Genomic DNA, 21,580 nt, shown 5'->3' with positions numbered 1-21,580 from the left:
GCCTGGGTCATCTGAGCTACTTTTTGTACTCTGAGTTTGATGGTGCGTGGTCCTGAATCCACAGCTCTGACACATAAGAATCTCTCAAGTATGACTTTGTTAAAATTGAACTTTCTGAAGATATGGCATATTTAAATAAAATTAAATTCCCTCTCAGTGTTCCGATCAGCTCTCTGCACAGTTACACATTCTGATACTTTTCCCCTGCTAGCAATCTACATTCACATCTCGTGCTGCTTAAAGCACAGATCAAAACCTTTCCTCAGCCACAGACTTTCAGAAGTTTGTTCACCCTTAAAGCTAAGTTTTTTTTAATGAAAAACTGAAGTTATGCTAAGCTATTGTTAGAAACACAATGAAAACTTCGACAGCTGAAAGTCGAAATACCAAAATAAAACAACAGGTAAGTGATTCTCATCATGGCTTCTTGATTCCAGTACTAGATTTAATTGTACAGGAAATCACTGTCTTGCTTGCCTTTTTACTAAATGCCAGGATACAGAAATGAAGGCAACCTCACATCCTTTCTGTTACTCTCATGAGCACGGAGAAAACATTTCACTCAATTTGTGAAGCACTTTTCCCCAAAATATATGGTTGGTATTACACTGAAATTCCAAACTGGAAAAAAAATAGATACAGAAATAAGTGGGCAGAGCCGATGTAATTTGCTATAACGCAATGGAAAGTGCAGCAATGACACTGAGTCTGTGAAGTCCCAGGCTGCAGTAAGTGAGGATATGCTCAAATGCAACAGTCCTGAGCACAGAAACAAAGGAATAGAATCTGCTTACGCTTAGAAGGCCTCAGGTAGGCAAGGATCTCCAGCAAAAACCCCTAACCTCCACTGCCAACTCTTAAATGAGGGCTGGGAAGGGGTGGATCCTGGCTCCAGCCTTTCCATCACTCAGGTTCATTGCATACACCTGAGCTCCCCCGGGTTGGCCCTGCCTTCCCACCAGGTGTTCAATCACTGCTTCAAGCTGTGACTTCGCATTTCTGCTACAGTGGAACAAACTCAACAGTGCAGATAGACGTACTGACAGAGAGTAAATATGGATTGGGATTTGCATGCAGAAGTTGATGTAGTATAATATATAATGACATCAGATAAGCAGACCTGTATGAAAATTTAACTTCCACAGCATAGAACTAATTTCCATGTCCTTAAGACTTACAACAAATATGAAGCAGTAAATTCTAAATTAAATATTTTGAGTATGACTTTTCCATTTGTAGTTATTGCCAAACTGGTTATCTGGCCTAAGTACATCAGAAGAACTTGCCAATTTTGATACTTACACTCTCTCATTTAAGTCAATTCTGTATGAATATTTAGTATTTACACCTGAAGATGTAATACATCTTTCAAAATCTGCAAAATTTATAATCTATTATGTTGAGCTAAGTGCTAAATTGTTACAGCAATACCTGGATGGAATTTTGATCTCTTTGCTAACAGATTCAATCTGCTTATAGTCCTAGATGGCACAAGTAAGTACCTAGCAGCTTAGTATTTTGTATTTATCTTACCTTTAATGCACCGTGCTTCTCATTAGCTCCAACAATCAAAATTTCTGCCATATCCTCAGCATGCTCAGATCGTGCGTGGACAAACAAAGCTCTGCCAGCTTCTGATACATTCTTCAGTGCAACTAAAGACCCGTCATGTTCCACCTTAAAGTCTGGGTTAGAAACTTCGAAGTTCAATTTGTTATTCCCCTTGCAGTCATCAAACACCACTGGGGAAGAAAAGAAATAAAAAGAAGTGAGAAAACTTAAGTTTAAGTATCCACTTTGGAATACAGACTTCAGAAGTTTTCACGTTGCTGGCTTATGTACAGATCTCGTGGAGAAATGGCTCCAATCTAAGGGAATACTTTCAAACATTGTATTTGTATGGCTATAATATTTCATAGACAATCCTATGAATATGCAGTTTCAGAAGGATGAGGAGATTTTGGCCATACTAACTGGGGAAGGAGGAAATAAACCCACATTAGACATGAACATTTTCTGATCACTCAAAAGCACAGAATGCACACTAATTTCACAAACTGGGCAACAGCAATAGTGGCCTTGCTGTTCTCCCCATTCACTGTAACAAGTGAGATGTAAAGGCTCTTCTGCTGCCCAAGTGGTTTCAGAAATCCGATGTATTTTTCTTTAGTTTTGCTGTTGGCGGTTTGCAAAATATGCAATTTCACATTCTACTGCAAAAGGGTTACATAATTAAAAAAAAAACAATTATAGTATTTCTTACTATTCTTATTAACCACCTGTAGAGTGATGCATGAGCTGCACTACCAATATACACAAGAAGAACTCTTATTTAAAAAACAGCTTTCAAAAACGCTGTTTCACTTCATATGAAATACTTAAAATATTTATGAAAGCCAACAGAAAGAGAAAAAACATCCCAAAAGATAAAGATGTGACACTGCTTCATGTTCCTTCTCTGAGCCCAGTAGATTCACTTTGCTCAAAACACTGCCATAAACATTACTGGTGTAATTACAGCCGTACGATTAAGAGGTCTTCAGAAACTTCTGATTTCTAAGCAAACTTTTTCTGTTTTGACATCTGAATGACATATTTACATGTGTGCTGCTTTATTTTTTTTTTCCCCCTAGACAACCTGCTCTATAATTCATACCTGTTCCTCAAGTTACTGTGCTGTAGAATTTTGCTTATCTGTATGCTCCTGCTATTTTGGTTTTACATTTCAATTCCATTGCGCCTTTAAAAGCTGCCTTACAGACAGGGATACAGACTAGAGATGATCAAACACAATAGTTTTACTGAAAACAAAGCACTTGTAGTAATTTTCTAAATTCATTGTATGGATTATATTGTTCTGTCTGATTGGTATTTTTAAAGGGAAAAAAAAGTAAATCCTAGATTCTGTCATGGCTTGGCTTAATCCAAGAGGTAAAACACAGACATTCTCATAGTGGATGACCATACATTTGCCACTTCATTGAATTTTGCTGAAAGCAAGAGAGATTATAAATAAAAAAAGAAACCAGAAGGATTTTGATGGAAGGTTCTTTGTTGGCAAGGCCTCCCTTGGTGTTAAACCACCCCTTGCAGCTGATGTCGGTGATATGACAGGCATTTAACAGATTCTCTGTAATCTCCTAAAGCTATCAGCCCACTAAAAGACGAAATTTCCCTGTTACCACAAATGTGGGAAATTGAAATTCTCTATGCTAATCACTGTATAGATTACAGTCTTGATGAATTATGAGTGGATTCTCATTTAACTTATTCTTCTCCACCCTTTATAAAACAATGGCACAGTGCCTTTGGCAGGTACCCTGTCATACTGCATCAGCCTGTACTTCTCACAGTCCAAAGCTGCTGGTGACCTAGTGGTCTATTAATAGCTCACAACTGGAAGATTTGGCATCTCTATTTGACAAATTCATCACGTCTAGAATAAGATGTCTCTCAGCAAAGCTTAAATAAAAGAATAGAAAGCCTAACAACTATGACAGAGAAACAATTTAAAACCAAATGTCAGAGTCTGAGTGATAGTATGGCCAAATAGCACAGGACACATTCAGAAAGCAGCCACTCTCTGTTGTTTTCCTACAACAGAGGCTGCTGGGAGCACGCCTCTCCCACCTTGCTGCTCAGCATCACATTTCTTGAGCTGCTTGCATTGCTGCCATCTGCATGCATTGTGGAAATTCAAGGGCCACATGCAGAGCTGACACATGGAATTAGAAGTGGTAGTTGAATACATATTTTACATTCACGTGGAGTCATGAATTTGGAACTTTCAGACCTTCTGTATTTGCTCGGATGTTGGTCCTGCTTTATGAAACTGCACTTTTTCCAACAAAGAGCAGAAGCAAACTTGCTTAAAAGTGAGAAACTTTTCTTACCATATCTCATCCAAAAGCACTGATGCTTTCAATTCCCAAGTCTACCACAGAAACGAAGGTATTTGACAAGGTTAGTAGCAAGGAGAAGGAAAGAAAATGAAAGGGCTATAAGAAATAGTGATATGTAGGAGAGAAATTAGAAGTGGATGGAAGGAGATGAAGCGATCATAAGGATAGAGAACACTGAAGATTATGTGGACCAAGGGCCAACAGTGATGAAGTCGAAGCAAACTGTTAAATTATTATGAGAGTTGAAAAGAAATGTAGCCTTAGATAAAATCTCTATTCTGAAGTGAGAGGCAAATGAGAAATTTATGAAAGCAACGATGCCTTCTGGACTGGGATTACCAGGGAACATCGCAGGAGATTGTATTAAATTCCAAATAATTCTCACAGTGCCCCTCACCAGGAACACCTGCATCAAAAAACTCATGCTGATTCTGGGAAAAAGCCAATGAAGATACCCAAAATTGTACACAAGCTGTCTGTACCAAGCTCCAGTACCAGCTATGTGGCCCATGGAGCTAGTCCTGACACCAACCACACTTCCCTGCCCTGCCAGACACCCTAGTGAGATCTTTGGACGTTCAGTAGCTAGCTCAGATTCTAATCACTGTACCCTACTGTTCCAGCTAGGTGAGTGCTGAGCTAGCTTTGATGCTGGAAAGAGCCTGGAATCTCTCCTAGGACTGATGGAAACTTGGGCATGGGACTGAGATACTCTGAAACCAACACGAACAAGCATGTGGAAGAAGAGAGGAAACACTTTAGAGAGCTCCACTGAGACGAAGTGTGATCTAAGTTGCTATTGTATTTCTCTTTTCAGAAATAAAACATGCCATTACAAACAGTTGTCTTAATAAGAACTTTTCAGATTGATATTTAAACAGTGCCCAAATAACAAAAATTAAAAGTAGTTACCAAAGCCTGTGTCATCTGGATGGATTTGCTCTAAGGAGTCTGCTAAGGGGAGAAAGGAAACAAAACCATCTGGCAGTCTAACACGAAAATGTTGTCTCCCAGTATATAACATTTTACTGTCTGACAACCATGATGACATATATTTATGATGTATTATGTTTGTAATGTGCGTTCCTCACAGAGATTAGGTATGAGGAAAGCCATGGGACAGATGACTGACATTATTCATACTACCCATCTGCAATATAATGGATTGGATGAGCAGTAACCTGTTGAGCATCCACATGCACTAAATCTTCCCACATCCCCTTACACACTCCCTTGGTGTTAGAGCTTACGAAGTTTAGCTAGACTGTAGGCTCTCCAGAGCAAAGTCTGCTTGTTTCCTCTGCATCTGTAGAGCACTCGAAAAAAAATTATTTATGGTTGGTGCTCCAGGTGCTGCAGAAGGGCAAAAAATTAATAATAGGAGTTGTTCAGCTATAGTCATAAATTAGAATTTTGGAAATGCTGTAACAGACGACTACAAAGTGACTGTGTCTCATTGTCAAGAACTCAATAGGCAATTAAAAGAAATGATCTAATGTTTATTTACATGAAGGCAGAATTCTTAATTTATTGATGCATATATGACTCTTCTGATGTTGCTAGTCATGCTCCAGCTGCCAAATGAACATCTTTATTGTGCTTAATATGCCATATGGTAAGAGACAGGCTCCAAAACTCCATACAAGCAAAATGAAAATACTGCCAAGCATCTCCCAATGAAAAACAACACTCATGTCACTCATCTCTCTCTGCTCATTTCTCAGCCTCCTGTACTAGAATTCTATTGCTTTCTGTAAGAAAGCACGTGAGATGTTCAGATATTTTTGTCCACTTTGGTCACTGACTTTATCAGATTCAAGGCAACTACAAAAAGGATTCTTCTGTAAGACCACAAATCCATACTGTAATGATGAAAAACCAAAGCTGTGATTTGAAATACTACCTTTAAAAGATCTCAGCAAGAAATTTCAAGTTCCCAGTATTGTACATCCTATACTGTTGTCATGATGTGCCACATAAGTTTCTGTACAACTGCAAACGTTTTAAGGACCACCATTTTAAAATATTGGAAGATTAACAGTTGGATCTCTCTTGTAAACTATGTAAGAAGAAAAAATGCCAAACTAGATTTCTTATATCCAAATGCACATTAAACTGATATATTCTTCTTTCAAAGTCATTTTTTTTGAAGTTTAATTTGATTCTCAGAAATTTAATTTGTTTTCAACAGAAATACAGAATCCGTAATTTTCTCTCTGACAAAATCTCCACAGAGGTATTTTGAATAATTAAACACACACATTTATCTATAAACACACAGAACTTACTCTGTATGTCTCTCTATATATGCACACAAATTTTTATGTTAGCTAATGATGGCTAGCAACAAAACAGGTCTTTAACTGAGGAAATTGCACATTGAAAATACATACCAAACACAGATTCTTAATTATTATGTCAATGAATGTTAGGATCCTTTTTGTAAATACAGTCTAGCCTTGTTCAAATCAGCAGGATTTATAGTATCAACATTATTTTATCCTACATTGTTATTTTCTAATCTATTTTAAGACGTAATTGAAATGATGAGTCGTTTTCTACTACAGAAAGCTGTAGCTGAGAGGGGTGTAGAGAGTGAGAAAAGTATGTTACAGCTGCACAAAGGCAAGTTAACTTTCCAGCCCAGCAGGGAACCCTCGTCTGGGCTAAAAAGTCTTCCCTGATCAAAGATATTAGCAAAATACAAAAGTTAGACAGAAAGTATTAAACAGACATTGATCTTCATTAGCTACATAGAGAAAAGTGATGGTTGAAGGAAATAGAAATGCCTCTGAGTGCTGGAGTATATAAAAACTCACAAACTGCCATGACCTGCCATGGCTCTTGTTAGCAATAAACAATGGCAAACAAAAATGGCAAACTAAATCCCAGAAACGACACAGTCAACACTTAATTCCAACCTTTTGAAGAAAAATAACTTCTTAGGGCATAAGGCAATTAGAAGACATGCTGAAAGATGGAAACCAGGAATGAATGGCATAGAAACACCGCTAGGAAGTGACTGCTTTCACTCCACAACCATGTTTTGGGAGCAAGCAACAGTACAGTTTCCTTCCAAGCTATAAAAACCTATCATGGAAAAGCTGCAAGTTCACTTTAGAAAATCTCTCTTCTGATTTATGTTCTACGAAGGCAGTTTCTCTAAACTGAATTCTAAGCCAAAAAGTAAGAGACAGCAGGAATTGTGCCTGGGCCTGAGGAATTCATTGGGTGACCAATTCCAAGCTTACACTGGAAAGCAGAGCATATGACAATTTTTGTCAGCCCTTGTCTCCATCTTCCTATCTCTGGCACGTTTAGCAAGGACCACCATAATGATACATATTTTTAATTGGAAAATAAAGAAGGAAGCAAAAAAGAAACAAAAAACTGAGCAAAGGTCAAATTTTAGAAACTCGAGGCTTTTTTTCTTTCAAATGTGAGTTTGAATATTTCATGTCTAAAAGTGTTCTAGAAATAAAATTGTGCATTAGAAAAGCTGCAAGCAAGACTGGAAGATTTCTTCACACACACAGAAAATCTTACTGAGTTTTATGAAAATTCTTTTTGCTATTTTTTTTAACAGTTCAATGTTAAATTCCGGTTATATAACAGAATTGCTATAGAATGATCTCAAAAAATCCATCAAACAGTGGTGGGCTATTATCTTCTATTGCATGTTTATGATTCTGTTCTATGTATCTTTATGTGCCCTTTGAAATAAATTATAACAATGACTTATTTTGCATATAGATAGTCAAAAACTGTGGAGATATAAACAACAGTACAATGTTCATCAGAGTATTTTAAGGATTGCTGAACACACAAATGCACATCTATATTCAGCTTCTTTGGAAGAACAAGAACTAAACAACAGACGTGATCTTTGCACACATTTATAATGTCTACAAAAAACAAATTACCTAAACTGACAAATATCTCCATGCAATTTCTGTATGAGGATGAGACCTGAGCATATTCCTGTTAAAATCTGCAAATTAGGCCAGTAGTTCACGTAGCGGGCACCAGACTGTACCTATCTGCCCTTCAGAGAATATCCTTTCAACTGTATGTACTGCAGCTATCAATAGCAACAGTGTTTTTTGGCACTGTAAAAATACGTGAGAAGAATACAGCACAGATATTAGATAAGCTTCCCCCCAAAGGGAGGGATCTCACCCAGAAGCCAGCCACAGCCAATGAAAAATGCAACATTTTAGATGGGAATAAGCACACTGGTCCCTCTCCCATGTTACCTGGCCACCACCAACAGTCTGCAGAGCTGGAAAAATCATTAATGCTTTGAAATTCCCTTGTGCACTTCAATTGATCCATAGGTGATAGCAGATTGAAGGTTTCCTCTGCCTTTATGTAATGGGTATTATGTGTGATTCCAGAACGAACAACTACCATCTCTCTGAAGAACCACCTTATCAACTCTCTGCTCTATCTGTGCTTCCCTCCTGTTATACTGGTGCTGCATTCCGGTGTCTTTGCATATCTCACCCAGCTCTCTTCTCTACCGAGCACGTCACACCACCACTCAGCTAGGTATTGGCATGGCATCAGGTACCCTGAGCTAGAGGTGAACAACCCTGATGATCACCAGAAGTTAGGTTGGTTGGGAGTTCCACGAGTGTTTTCACAGAGCACTATGCGAAGAAAGTGGCTCTATCAACACCACAGTCAAACATTCCTGCTTTTTTTGGCAACTACATGTCTCTGTTTATCTTGCCTTATGCTTGCTCTTTTCTTCCTTCCAAACAGAAGGATCCCTCAATTGTGTCTCAAGTTTCTCAGCAAATTCCTTTCCAAAACAGGATTCCATCAGCAGTCTTTGCTTGAAGTTATGAGAAAATACAGAATATTCATGACTGAAGGCACTCTGTGCCAGCTCACATTACATGGTACCTTCATATATCCTTTTGTTGCCTGTTGTCTCATTTAGGGCAAAAATCTAATCAAGCAGAAGGAGCTGTAATTATTGTCAACTGGAAGTTATCTCAACTTATTTATTACAATATAGGCCTGTTATTGACTGATCGCTTAGGTCAGCAGCTGCATTATAAAGTCATGGTGATACTATAGCTTCTGCTTTAAGCCCTGGAGAAAAATCACTTTTTCAATAAAAATGTGATATTAGCGACTTTGTTTGAAGAAAAAAATAAAAATCAAAACTTCAGATGTTGTAACGCTGTCATTGATGTTCTGAGCACCTCATGTAGTTCAGTTTAAATGGAGCTGTTGTCCTTTTGGAAATGCAGACAGTGATAATGTATTTGTGTAGCCAGTCTCAAAGGAGCTGTCACATCTATGGGGGAATATGACATTTCAGTGTTAACAGTGTTGATTCTGAACAGTCTAAACGAGCCTGAATCCAGAAGGGATATGTAGAAAAGACTCTTTTAAACTTTGTTAGTTTCAATGAAAATGTTTCCCATCACAATGCAAATGATCCATACTTTTCCATTTCTGCAGACTAACATAACATTTTGCTAAGAATCCCAGGAGAACATATAATCAAATTAATTTCAGATTCTCACATTTTCACAGGCTGATTCCAAGACACAAGCAGACAGAATCAAATGCATTCAAATGCATTCAATATTTTGTGGTTCTACAAATTACTGCAAGAACTTTGTCAATGCAAAATTAATTGTATCCTAGAGCAGAGTAAGATAGAAGGTCTGAGTTCATACAGGACTTCCCAGTGGGATATAATGCATTATTTCCCTTGAATCCTGGATGAACAAGACTTCAAGAGGCAGCATATTCCCAACCATGCATCTGCTTGGCTTCTGCACAAACACAGATCTGATCTTTGAGCAGTCACCATAAATGCTACCCAAAACAAGTTGCTTGATATAAGTAATTTATTAAAAAGAAATCAGCTGAGGTTATACCCAGCAGAAGAAGCAGGGTCCCAGGAGATTTAACTATGTAAATAAATTGCTGCCAGCAGATGTCAAAAAGCAAAAGAAAAGTAACAAGTGCAGGAAATAACTACAGCACCAAGCAGCACAAAAAGGGCCTTATTTACGCCAGCATGTTTTTAAAATGTCTCCAAAGCCACAAATTTATTTAGTAAAGATTTTCATTTAACTAGGCAATTAACTGAGAGCCATGGTGTTTTTTCCTCTAAGTTCACAAATAAAACTGTCTTGAAGGTCAGTTTGTTACAATTACAGTGATGTGTCATTTCTTAACGTGACCTGTTCTAACTTCTTCTCCTCTCCTTTTGTTTTTCTTTTCTTTTTAATTTATTTTTGTAGCACATGTTTTTCTTCATTTTTCACTAAGACCGGTTTTCTATGAGCCTTAAGTTAATCACTGGAAATTCTGGAGTACAATTAAATGAACAGTAGATTCACTAAATCATGCAGATATTTACATTTGGCTGAAGTGTGGTCCATAAGTAAGAAGCTTACTGAAGGTCAGAAATGAAATATCTGGTCTCGCTGGAGAATGACTGCTTATCTGCTCCGTCAGTAGGAAATAAGAATACCTTGGTGATTTGAGGATAGAAGAAATTACTGGTTTTCATCCTACAGTCAATCTGACAGCCTCTCCCACACTAGCAGTACAGTAAGACAAAGTCAAAGTGCAGGAGCTTTCCATTAAACAAGCTACCAACACAAAGTGCTTTTCATATGTTACCCAGAGATACTGTCTAGAGGCAGCATTGACTCCATCTTCTCCATCTTGGCTCTTGGTTTCACCTTCTGTGTAAATTCTATCTAATCTATAATTCAACAGACTGTTTCTCAACATCAAGACTCAAGTCTTGAATTTCAAGACTAAATTCAAGTCTTAATTTAAGATTAAGAAGCAAAATTATTGGTCAGTACACTTTAGGAAAAAATTACAGAAACATACATTCATGGACATCTTTATACAACTGCCCTTCTGGAACCATAATCACAATAAAAGTCTTTCTTGATGTGCAATAATGTTTTCTTAAAAGGCGTCCTCAGAAATAAAGCTTTCAACTTGTGCCTTGTGCAACTAATTTCCAAATAGCACTCAGTGGCAGGAGTTTGTTTCTGAAATAGGGAATGACACATCATTTACAAAACATAAAAGGAAATAAGACTGAGTAATAAGTCCAGTGTGTAATATTTTCCTTTCAAAATGGATGCTGTAGGTTGCTGGCCTATTTACCCAGCTGCTGAATGAGTAATCCATGCCTGAAAATGTTCATTAAATCAGTGAATAGTTCAACATTCCCAATGATAAACTGAAACACAGTTCCTCCTGTTTCTAGGGGTACACCTTTCACCTTCTTATCTTCTCCACCAATGATCCTGAGTGAGACATTTCTCTCAGTGCCTTTAACTGAGTTCTCTCCAATGAGTTCTCTTAATTTTATTTTTACAGAGCTACCAATAGAAATATTAATTTTCCACATGGCTCCACAAAAAATGCACAAGTAGACCTATGCTCCTTTTCAGTTATCAGCCTAAAAACTCTGTTTTTGAAATAAAATCCTTGGTCAAAGTTTATGAATAACTTCTGAGAATACCTTCAAAAATCTGCATTACCTGTAAGTTTGTGAAGTTTCAAACTTTTATTTTATTCATGTGTCAACACAATTCCAACACAAAAACCGCTCTATAAACTGCAGAAAATCAACCTCCTAATTGCAGTCTGTAAAGTGCAAAAATTCTATGGATTAAGCAGGAAAGCCACCTCTCAAAACTCTGCTGGATTTTAAACTTGCTCAATTTATCATTATCTCTTTCAAACAATACCAGAGCTTGACTAACAGCTACAGAACCAAATAACCTTGGTTTGAATTTTGACTCTCACACTAAGATCAGACAAGTAGCACTGCTGAGAACAATGTAATTAAAATTGCAGCATGTAATCTTGCTCTACACAGTCATTCCCAGAACAGTTTCTATTCACATCAAACACAGGCTTTTATACTTTAAAGAAAGACAATCTTTGGCATCTTGCACAAAGGAACTGACCTGAGGGGAAGTAAATTCTGTCAGTCAAGATCATTTAAAGGAACCTGAAATTTGTTTACCTAGATAAACCAAGGAAAGATCATTAGGCTACTGAGGTTTCCACTTGTCTTTAATAATGAAGTAAAAAGAAAAAAACAATAATAAGAAAAACAAACAATGTGTAAATCTCAATAAAAATTATGTGATGGGCCAGGTGATATTGCTGTTTATGTTTGCTTCTTCAAAGGGAGGTACTGCTACGTGGAGGCTCACATTTAAGGAAGTGGTGCTGTATATGAAGCAAATGTCATTGAAAACATGTTAATTACTTAAGAAAATTCTACACTTCAAAGATATACTGAGCACTTCCCTCCTTTGGCTGCCTGCAGGTTTCCAAATGTGAATATACACTTTCATGTAAATGTGTCCACCGTGCTGCCAGCACACAGTTGGCATCAGTGCAACCACAAGCTAAGGTTGAAATTACTGTAGTGTTTGATTCCAGTTCTTTTCATCAGCTTCAAAAGTATGGATTAGGCCAATAACCTACCGTTTCTGCAGAAAGCTGCAACCAATCAATAGAAATTTTCATTATTCTAAAGTCCATAGTCAACAAAAAAAAGGTGTAATGAATAGTTATCTGAGCCAGCATTCCAGATATGAACACCCACAATGGGACAGTTTGAACAAAAGTATTACACTAGAAATGAAAACAGAACATCTCTAGTGGAGAGATTAAGGAGAATGGAATACCTTTAGTGAATAATATTTCTTATATTTCTTATCAGTGTCACGTTTATTTTCATACAGTGATCACACTGGAGACAGATCAGCCAAGATGCTAGCCCACAGCACAGCAGTTACACTAGTGACGTGCTAATTAACATACAACTGTTATTTACATGTTAAGTACTCTCCTAGATTTAATAAATTATACAGTTGTTCTACAGCAATGTGAGCTCCATATAGCAAGTGTAGTCGTCAACACAGCAAAATTTGCCAGTCATTCAGAGCCAGGTTTACACTTACTCGTTTAATTCATATTATAAAATCTAATATTTAACATACTTTCTTTTTTTCCAAGACAAATAGATGAGAAATGCACCTTTTCTCGTAGGCCTGATATATTTTCAATATACACTGCAAATACTCTGATGACTTCACTGGGAATTAATGATATAGATTTTCTCAACTACTGCCTTAGTAGTGCTAAAATGCAGAAATGTTAGCGTAGCTGTTTGAATAACTGTCTCTTTTCTTTCACATTAGAAAAACTGTAATGATTACAATACTTAGCAGGTTAAAAATGGCAAGTCCATCTTTGCTTTGCTTCTGGTTTAAAACTCTTTAAAAATCACTAAGTCTGTGCCTTTTTCCAGCTCATCTCTTCTTCCAAAGAGTTATTCTCTTGTGACACAATAAAGTGCCATCCTTCTAAACACTGATATATCCCATTTGTGTTGCACTTTGCTCACGGCTAAAACTGTGATAAACTGAGAATTCATTTAGTAAATGTGATTTGCCAAAAGTTTTCTATTCACACAGAGTAATATATTTTTACACATGGATCCTTAGCAACTTCATAGTATTCCTATCTGAGAACTGAGACATAAATAAAGAATTATGCCATATCAGAGAGTGCATATGAGACATTTACAGATTTAGGAACAGAAAGGTTATCAGAAATGCCTTCTCATAATCTAGCAACAAATATAATATAATCAGCTGCCCAGACTAGCACGCATCCAGCAAAAAACAAGTGAGTTAACTTCATAGTTTGAAGTTTAAATGACTGCTACAGCTAATTAAACTTAGTTCAGCGCTTCTGGAGGCTGCATGTTTGCATTTTAGCACATGCTTTATTCTGGAATAAACAGTTGTCATTCACTCATCAACACATGGGTCACATTCAAGAGCTGACAAATCCCAGGGAAATGAGAAAAGAGAAATGCCATACACTTTCTTACAGTTCCCAAGAAAATGAGGTTACATAATGCATGTAAATACGATGCAGAGAAGCAGTTCTGAGTACACACTGAGAGCCCTGCAGACTATGATCAAACTGTAGTGTCAACATGATTTCCACAATGTTGTTTTGGTGATGATTCCAGTAACAAAGATTGGTTTTAAAACTCCACGCTTGTCTTAAACATTTCAAAGTAATGGATGTAATTATTCACTAGAATCATTTAACAATAGACTAGAACTTGCACCAATGAATATTAACTACAAATAAAATTAGTTTTCAAGTACCAAAGGCTTTATGTATTCAGCCTCCTAGACAACTTTCACTCTCCTCCCCAGACCCCAACTGCTTAGCATAAATACTCTATTATTGTAAACTCCTTCTTTCTTGAAACTAATGAGATATTATTTTATGGACAATGCCTGCTATTGTATTTCAATGTAGAATGATATAGGTGCACTCTTAACATCATGCTTTTAAGTTGTTCATCTTCTATTATTTTAGGAATGTAAGCTCTTAATCATCACCTCCGAGACCTTTGTTTCCCAAACCTCATTACTAAAATTTTCCTTGCAAAGCTGAAGGCTAAACAAATCCAGATTTAGTGCAGCCCTGCTACAAGTTCATTAATGTTTTGAAGTTTTGCCAGACAAGTCTAGAACGAGTACATTCTTCACCATGGAAGCTTTCACAGAAGACTAAATTATAGACAGCGAGCTGAATCTTGGACTGGCAAAAACACAAAGCTGCTACCCATTTCCTACACATTGAACAGTCATCAGAGGCAAATCCCAGCTCCAACAGAAGAGAATATTTTGCTGCAGAAGGAGAGAATCCAGCAGCACTGGCATAAAGAAATGTGTTTAGCTGGCCATCCCTGACAACTGAACAAGAAATAAAATTCATACCCTCTACATTCACGCACGTCTTTGTCTCTGCAGACCAACCTTTCACCTTGATAGCATGCTCAGTCTCCAGGCTACTGTACTTGGCTCACATCTTGAGAACAAAAGAATGAGCAAGTGATGAGAATTAATTTGCTCAGTTCTTCAGTGTTTTTCTTACAGTGATTTACACCTTGCATGCCTTCCTTCCACCAACCATCTTTAGACATTACCTTTCCATAGAAGGCTCCTATTCAGAAACTGACAGTACATTATACTGCTCAACTTAGCTACTTTTCCAGAGTTGTTACCAAGTCCAGATTTGTCCTCTGGCTTTCCAAAACACCAGAGTACTAAAATCTATTTCATTATTGCACTCACTTGCTGTTCCAGGATACTCTGTATTTCCTTGTATTTCTCTGTTTTGTTTTGCTTTGTTTCTGTGTTTTGTTTGCTGTCATTCCTTCTTTTTTTTTTTTTTTCTTTCAAGTTATCTGTATCACCTTCCTTTATACTTGTGGAAAATAAACCCAGTCCATCCCAATTTGTTGAATGAGGAGCCCTAGGCTCTGCAACTGAGAACTGCATATGTAAGGTCACATCACCAGCCTATTTTAGGCCAACACAAGAACTGATAGTGACCTTCTTGACCACAGGGATCTGCCATCTGGCCTTGGGTCTGCAGGACACTACTCATACTTAATGATCTGAATCAGCACAGTTGGTGAAGCTATGCACCCCGGAAGAATAGCAGACATGTTGACAGAGCCATCCAAGTTTGTTTGGGGAGAAACCCAGAACTTCAAGGATAGTTGGTAAGCATTTGTAGAAAAGGCTCGAAATTAACTACCATCTGATAGAACGTTTGACAATAGTGCTACAAAGACTGTCGCTCTCAGAAAAAGCAAAGCTTTCCACAGGCATGTTAAATTCATTTCATTGTCTCCTTGTACAGAATCAGTCAGTGTTTTATTCACACTGAAATGGATTTTGGCCACCAGTATTGAAAATTCATTTGTTCAAAATACACACTATGACCCACAGAAATCAGGCACAGCCATAGTAACTACCTGAGAAAGTTCATCTCAAGGGCAAGCACACGTATAAAATATTGAAATGTTACACTGGAATGCTAAAATTGGTACTTAGGATTAAATAAGGATGTTTGAAATTCAGCAATACCAACTTGAGCCATACCAAATGTTGGATATGGAGAGTAACTAGACAGTAATATTTGGAAACAGGGCACCAAGCGCCTTTCATCATAAGGAATAAAATAAAATGGATTTGGACATATTTTTCTATTAACTCAATCATTCACCTCCATGACAGCAAAGGAGAGAGAACACAGATGTGATGGTACTGGTTAGGGGGTTCATCAAAGCAGTTTCAAATGCCAGGGTCTTGTTCCAATTCCCAGCTAGGCATTATTTATTTTAAATGAATTATTCTCTTCACAAGCAGACACCACTTCTTTTCCAGCTAGGATAAGAGATAAAACACTATTTTCAAATACCAAAGAAAAGTTGGGTCAAAAAGTTGTTGCCACAGGTCTGAAAGGTGCATTATGAAGAATGCCCCCAAGAAAATAATGCATAATAGTACTTAAGAGGTGTCTTGGGAAGAGTATTTGAGTATTTAAAAACAATGAGATTGAAGAGGTTTACAAAAAGTACAAAAGCATCAAAACTCCATTAAAAAAAAATCATAGATGAACAATATATATTTTTTAATGGATCCAATATACCTTCTATGCAGAAACAAATACTGGTGCTCTGTAAATTAATTTCTTGCTTATTAAAATAATTCCGCATTCCCAAAGGCACAGAAGGAAATTATAGGTCTCTCTTTTCAGATATTACTTCCACCATAAATCTTAAAACTTTATACATAATTAACAAAAATCTAATGCAGTGCATAGCTCACTATTATAGATATATATAAATTCTAACATTTCTCACTGCAGCTGCTGCATGTCAAATGAGATTTTTTGTATGTTCCTGCCATATAACAGCCTGCATTATAGATTCATATTTACTTCTTGCTTTTATTTATTTTTTAAATCCTCTGGCAAATACATAAGTTTCTGCTACCCCTTTAGGGCACCATTTACCTGAGAAGCAGGAATTTAAATGCAGCATTTTAAGAAGGCCCAAAAAAGACACTTCTTAGCAAACATTCGGGCAGAGCAAGTAATTCAGAATAATCATTTATTTATTGGCTTTGCCATTTATTTTTCTATTCACCACAGATTGCTAAATTCTTATATGTAAATTATTCATGAATTTCTGCCAATGCTTCTTCCGTTTAAATTACTATGAAAATGTAGTTGTGATTATTCAGATTTCAACACTGGCTCCATCCGTTTTTTGGAGCACTGGTTCTGTTCCATGATTGGTTGCAACTTGCCAATTTGGAATACGTTTCAAGCATTACACTTGAGTACACGGCTCAAAATTTACTTTGTCAGGTCTATACATGCAATTTCTCTTCTGAATATAATGTTTTCTGACATTTCCATACTGACAAAAGCTCTGGAGTAGACACTGCTAAATCTTGCTTCAATGGACGTTTCAGTGTCATTATCTTAGTGATTTTCAGTGCCAAAGTCATTACCAAAATACATAAGAAAGAAAGAAGAATTCTTTAACACTCACCACCTCTCTCTGTTTTTCACTATTCCTGATGTTGTTGCTGGTGCCTGAGACAGGAGGGCTCTTGCTACCAACCCCAGCTGATTGCTACAAAGCTGTATGTGAGCCACATAACAGCACATCAGGCGGTAATACAACACCTCACACCCCAAGAGTCCGGAAGAGACAGAAAGGCATGACAGGGAACATTGCCTTCTAAACAGCAGGTCCAGGCCTTGGGCTTAGAGGTTGACTGCCTCCTCCCAGCAAGGAATGCCCTGCTGTTTAGCACATTAGCTCCAGCACCCTGGCATCCCATGGGGCTGCCCCCAGCCAGCAGCCCCTCTTCTCTAGCACCTGATGCAGTTCACATGTTCAGAGTGAAGCCTGACCTGCTGCCGCCACGGAACATCTCAGCCAAAAACAGGTGGTGAAGCTTAAGAATAGAGATATTTCACCTCCAAAATCAGTGCAGAATTTTCCTAGTGAGAGGTCCAGGGGCTCTCACTTTTCAGTTCCCATATTGTGTGGGGTTTTGATGTTTCAGTTTATTTTCTTCTAAGTTTTCTCCCAAGTGCTTCGTTGTACCAGCTTCAAACTCAAGTGAAAAACTGAATGAAAGAAGTTGTTCTCCTCAACATTAGCATTACTTAAAATTATCACAAATTAAACCCTTTCTTACTGAAACATTATTTTCCATCCATTGGTGCTCAAGCAGGCAGGTGACCCATCTACCACAGAATAGAAAACATTGCACGTTGCAAAATGGTAATTCACCATTCTTTCAGACTTTCAGAAGTTTACTTTTTCTCATCCCTTTTTCAGAAAAGGTGTCACAGAAGAGAAAAATTATAATTGAATCTCTCAGTGTTAGCAGTAATGCATTTTACATTAGAGAGCCTGATCTTGCTTCACAAGATTGAACAATGTTTGCAAGCCAGTAAAGCCACACTGCTTACTGTAATACATTCCTCTTTCTTCAAAACAGTAAGCTCCAGTGGTGATAGAGAAGGCACTCAATTGAAAAGATCCAAATAGGAAAGTATCATCATGTGAAATAAGGATAGATTATGCACTGTGCTCAGACTGCTTATTTGAGGAATGAAGCGTAAGAAATGCACCTTTAAAGTGATATGGATAAAATGCTGTAAAAAATTAGTAATAGAATTGAAAATTAGATTGATTTAATCTAAAAATGCAACCTAAAATTATATTAATTGTAAGAGTGATTTATAAACAAGGCATTTAATAAGAGGATGTATTTTGTATACAAGGTTTTCTCTGATGTCCCTGGGCAGCACATCAAAGAAGAAAGAGAGCAAGGTTGTTCTCTAGAGATGCTCAAGGAATCTTCCTTATACAGGCACAGAACAGTGCCCTGTGATTCTGTGATTCTGTGAACAGGGACCCATAAAAACTGCACTGGGGACACATTTTGTCACTCCTCTCAGCAGAACAAATGTGTGGAGGCAGGTCCTGTCTATTGCCTTCAATGAAGATATGATCAAATCGCAGCTGCCTGATATCTGCTGGGGAATTAGTCATCCTCTTCAGACACATCCACGGGAACACGGGGTGCTGTTCAGGGAGCTGCAAAGCCAGGCAGCTTTCTGGGACCACTTGGAGATGGTGGAAATTCCCAGAATACCTGATTTGCAGTGGAAAGTAGGTTTGAAGTCACAGCGCATCAAGGCAAAACAGAGGAAGAAACAAACATGCATTGCATACAACTTCTTTTAGCAGCGCCAAGCTTCCCTTTTTATTCATTCCTTAAAGGATTGTTTCAATGGTATTTGAAGGATGAACCTGAATATGTTGCAGCCCTTATAACAGACAGAGGAGCAGAAATAAATCAGTTAAATCAAAACAAAAACAAAAACAAACAACCAAACCACAACTAGATGGTGCACTGCAAAATTTTGTGCAAGCCATTGATGCTGCAGAAAATTGATTTTCCCACAGGTTCTGCAGCTTTGCACTGCCTTTTGAAGTACTGAAGCTAGATATATTTTGCTACCTGCATTTCTCTGAACTACAGCCCATAACGGTTTTACATTTTGCTGAACATTTTCCAGCTGATTAATATTATGTTTACCATACTATAAATACAGGGTGATGCTGCCTTCTCCAAGTAACTCCACTTTTCTCCTCTGTTTTTTAAAACTGTTTATCTTCTGTGTGTTTTTAAATAAGCGATGTAAACATAGAACTAAAAATAAATCTTCACATTATGTTTTACATACAGCTTTTCTTTTCAATAATGAACAGTACCAAAATAGCTGCAATCATCCTATGTACAAACACAACTTAACCAAATAACGTGTGCTGAAGCTTTTAATACATTAACTAGTTATTCAACAAAGCTGAAAATTATAGTATCATTTAATCAGAAGACAAAAGAGCTTTTTAAGTGGAGTTTGAAATTCAGCTTCTCCACTCCTTTCTAGGAAAATTCTGCTCTGCTGTCATCACTGATATAAAAACAGCCTTGTTTGCTTCAGAGGGGAGATTGAGGATAAATGCTTCTTCATCTGTCTATAGCTGTTAACCTTAATATTTATTTCTCCTGCGGAGAGGATACAAACGCTTGGCTGCTGTAAGTTCCTTTGTATCCACTGACAGAACTGATTAGGGATCTGAGCTCAAGTCTGTTAATGCTAAAGGGCTTTTGCATTGATCTCAGAAGGCTTTGATTAGCTTTTCATTAGAATTCTGTAGAATTGATATGCAACTGAACCACCATACATACCAACCTTCCCCAAAATGATGTTCCCCCTCACCTTTATTTGCATATTTACATGGTGCTCGTGTCAGCAGTGCTGGTGACAAAGAAATGCTTCCCCATGCCAGGTGTGAGACACAGGTATAGGAGATGACATTCCCCTTGGCCACAGAGTTGTATCTATTCGTCAGCATTCTGTGAAGCACTGCAAATGTCATTCTCCCAACGTAAACAGAGTCACCTCGGAGTAAGGAAATGTCTTTGCTAATGATTTTACCGATTCAAACCAGGTCTTCTTTCTAGAACTCATTACATAACAAGTAATTTCGCATATCTCGTTTGGACATTTTTTACATAGCTCAGTACTTTTCCCCCATGCAAAGCATTCCACGTTTTGTGTGGTGTACAGATTATAAACAATGCTAAAATTAACTTGTATCTCATACAGTCAGCTTCACTCTGACTTAATCATTCTGCTGTGTGCTTACTTAGATAAATGCCTGACAATGTTATTGACACTTCAAAGAAAATAAGCCATTTTCTTTATGCACATACATCAGCATTGCTCACATTCACCAAAAAAATGCAGAGGGATAAGATCAAAACTAATCCTGATTTAATCCAAATTCCATTTCCCAAAATTTGCAAGCATTGTAGTGCAAATATTTCACTAAACTGTACTACTCTGTCCTCCAAACAGCAAGGAGCCATGAACAAAACACTGATTAGTGAGGTCTCCCTCTGAATGGCATTCAAATGATTGGGTTTTGCTTCCATCTTTCAAACATTTCTCCATCTGAGAGCACTGTTCACTTTCCTCCTAGAATAACTTCTATTCTAAACACTGATGACTCCTGAAACTTACTGGCAAAAACAAAGAAATAAATAAACTTAATCAGAAATAAAGAATCTAGCAAGGTAATAGAAAATAATGCTTTTTTTTGTTTGTTTTGGTTCGGGTTTTTTTTTCGCACAAAATGAATTTGTTTTACTGCATCAATAAATTCAGATCTTGCATTTGAGCCTAGCAGGGTAAAGAAGACATTCAGATTCTGTAGAAGTAATAAAAGAATGCTTCCTTGCCTGTCTTGTAAAGCTCAGTAATATAAAAAACAACAACAAAAACTGGGTCCCAATTTTTTTTTAAATAACAAACTACAAAAAATCCAAAGATGCGTGTATTCTTTTGGAATTTGAATTCTTTTTTCCTCTTTAGCTTTATTTCAAACTGTTCTTCATTTCTACAATCTCTCTGGGGGATCTGGATATGGCCATTTATCTTCCAAGAAAATTTTAATTCAGGCATTTGTTAGAAGCATTAATTTAGAAAGTTAAAAACATAACAGCTTCCTACTTTTATGTGACGCCTTCAAAACAATGGATCGAGTGTCACTCAAGCCAAGAAATAGCCACTTTGGATCTTGAGGACAAGTTTAAAGGAGTCTACAAACCCACCTAATTAACATTAGCTAAAGAAACATAACTCATTGATTACAATCTAGGATCACAAAAGAAAGAGCA

General features: G+C 37.3%; 1 protein-coding gene across 1 annotated transcript in view; it reads right to left on the bottom strand.

Moving 5' to 3' along the window:
- The window catches only part of CDH13 (cadherin 13), a 434,526-nt gene that overhangs the window by 284,668 nt on the left and 128,278 nt on the right, over positions 1 to 21,580 (bottom strand). Inside the window, exon 3 of the mRNA XM_042821675.1 lies at positions 1,534 to 1,742. Coding sequence (XP_042677609.1) covers positions 1,534 to 1,742 — 209 coding nt within the window. The remainder of the gene's footprint in view (positions 1 to 1,533; positions 1,743 to 21,580) is intronic.

This window comes from Centrocercus urophasianus, unplaced genomic scaffold (genome assembly GCF_019232065.1).
Source record: "Centrocercus urophasianus isolate 14NV4802_14NV808 unplaced genomic scaffold, USGS_Curo_1.0 seq_2, whole genome shotgun sequence".
Lineage (NCBI taxonomy): Eukaryota > Metazoa > Chordata > Aves > Galliformes > Phasianidae > Centrocercus > Centrocercus urophasianus.
This window is presented reverse-complemented; position numbering and strand designations above follow the sequence as displayed.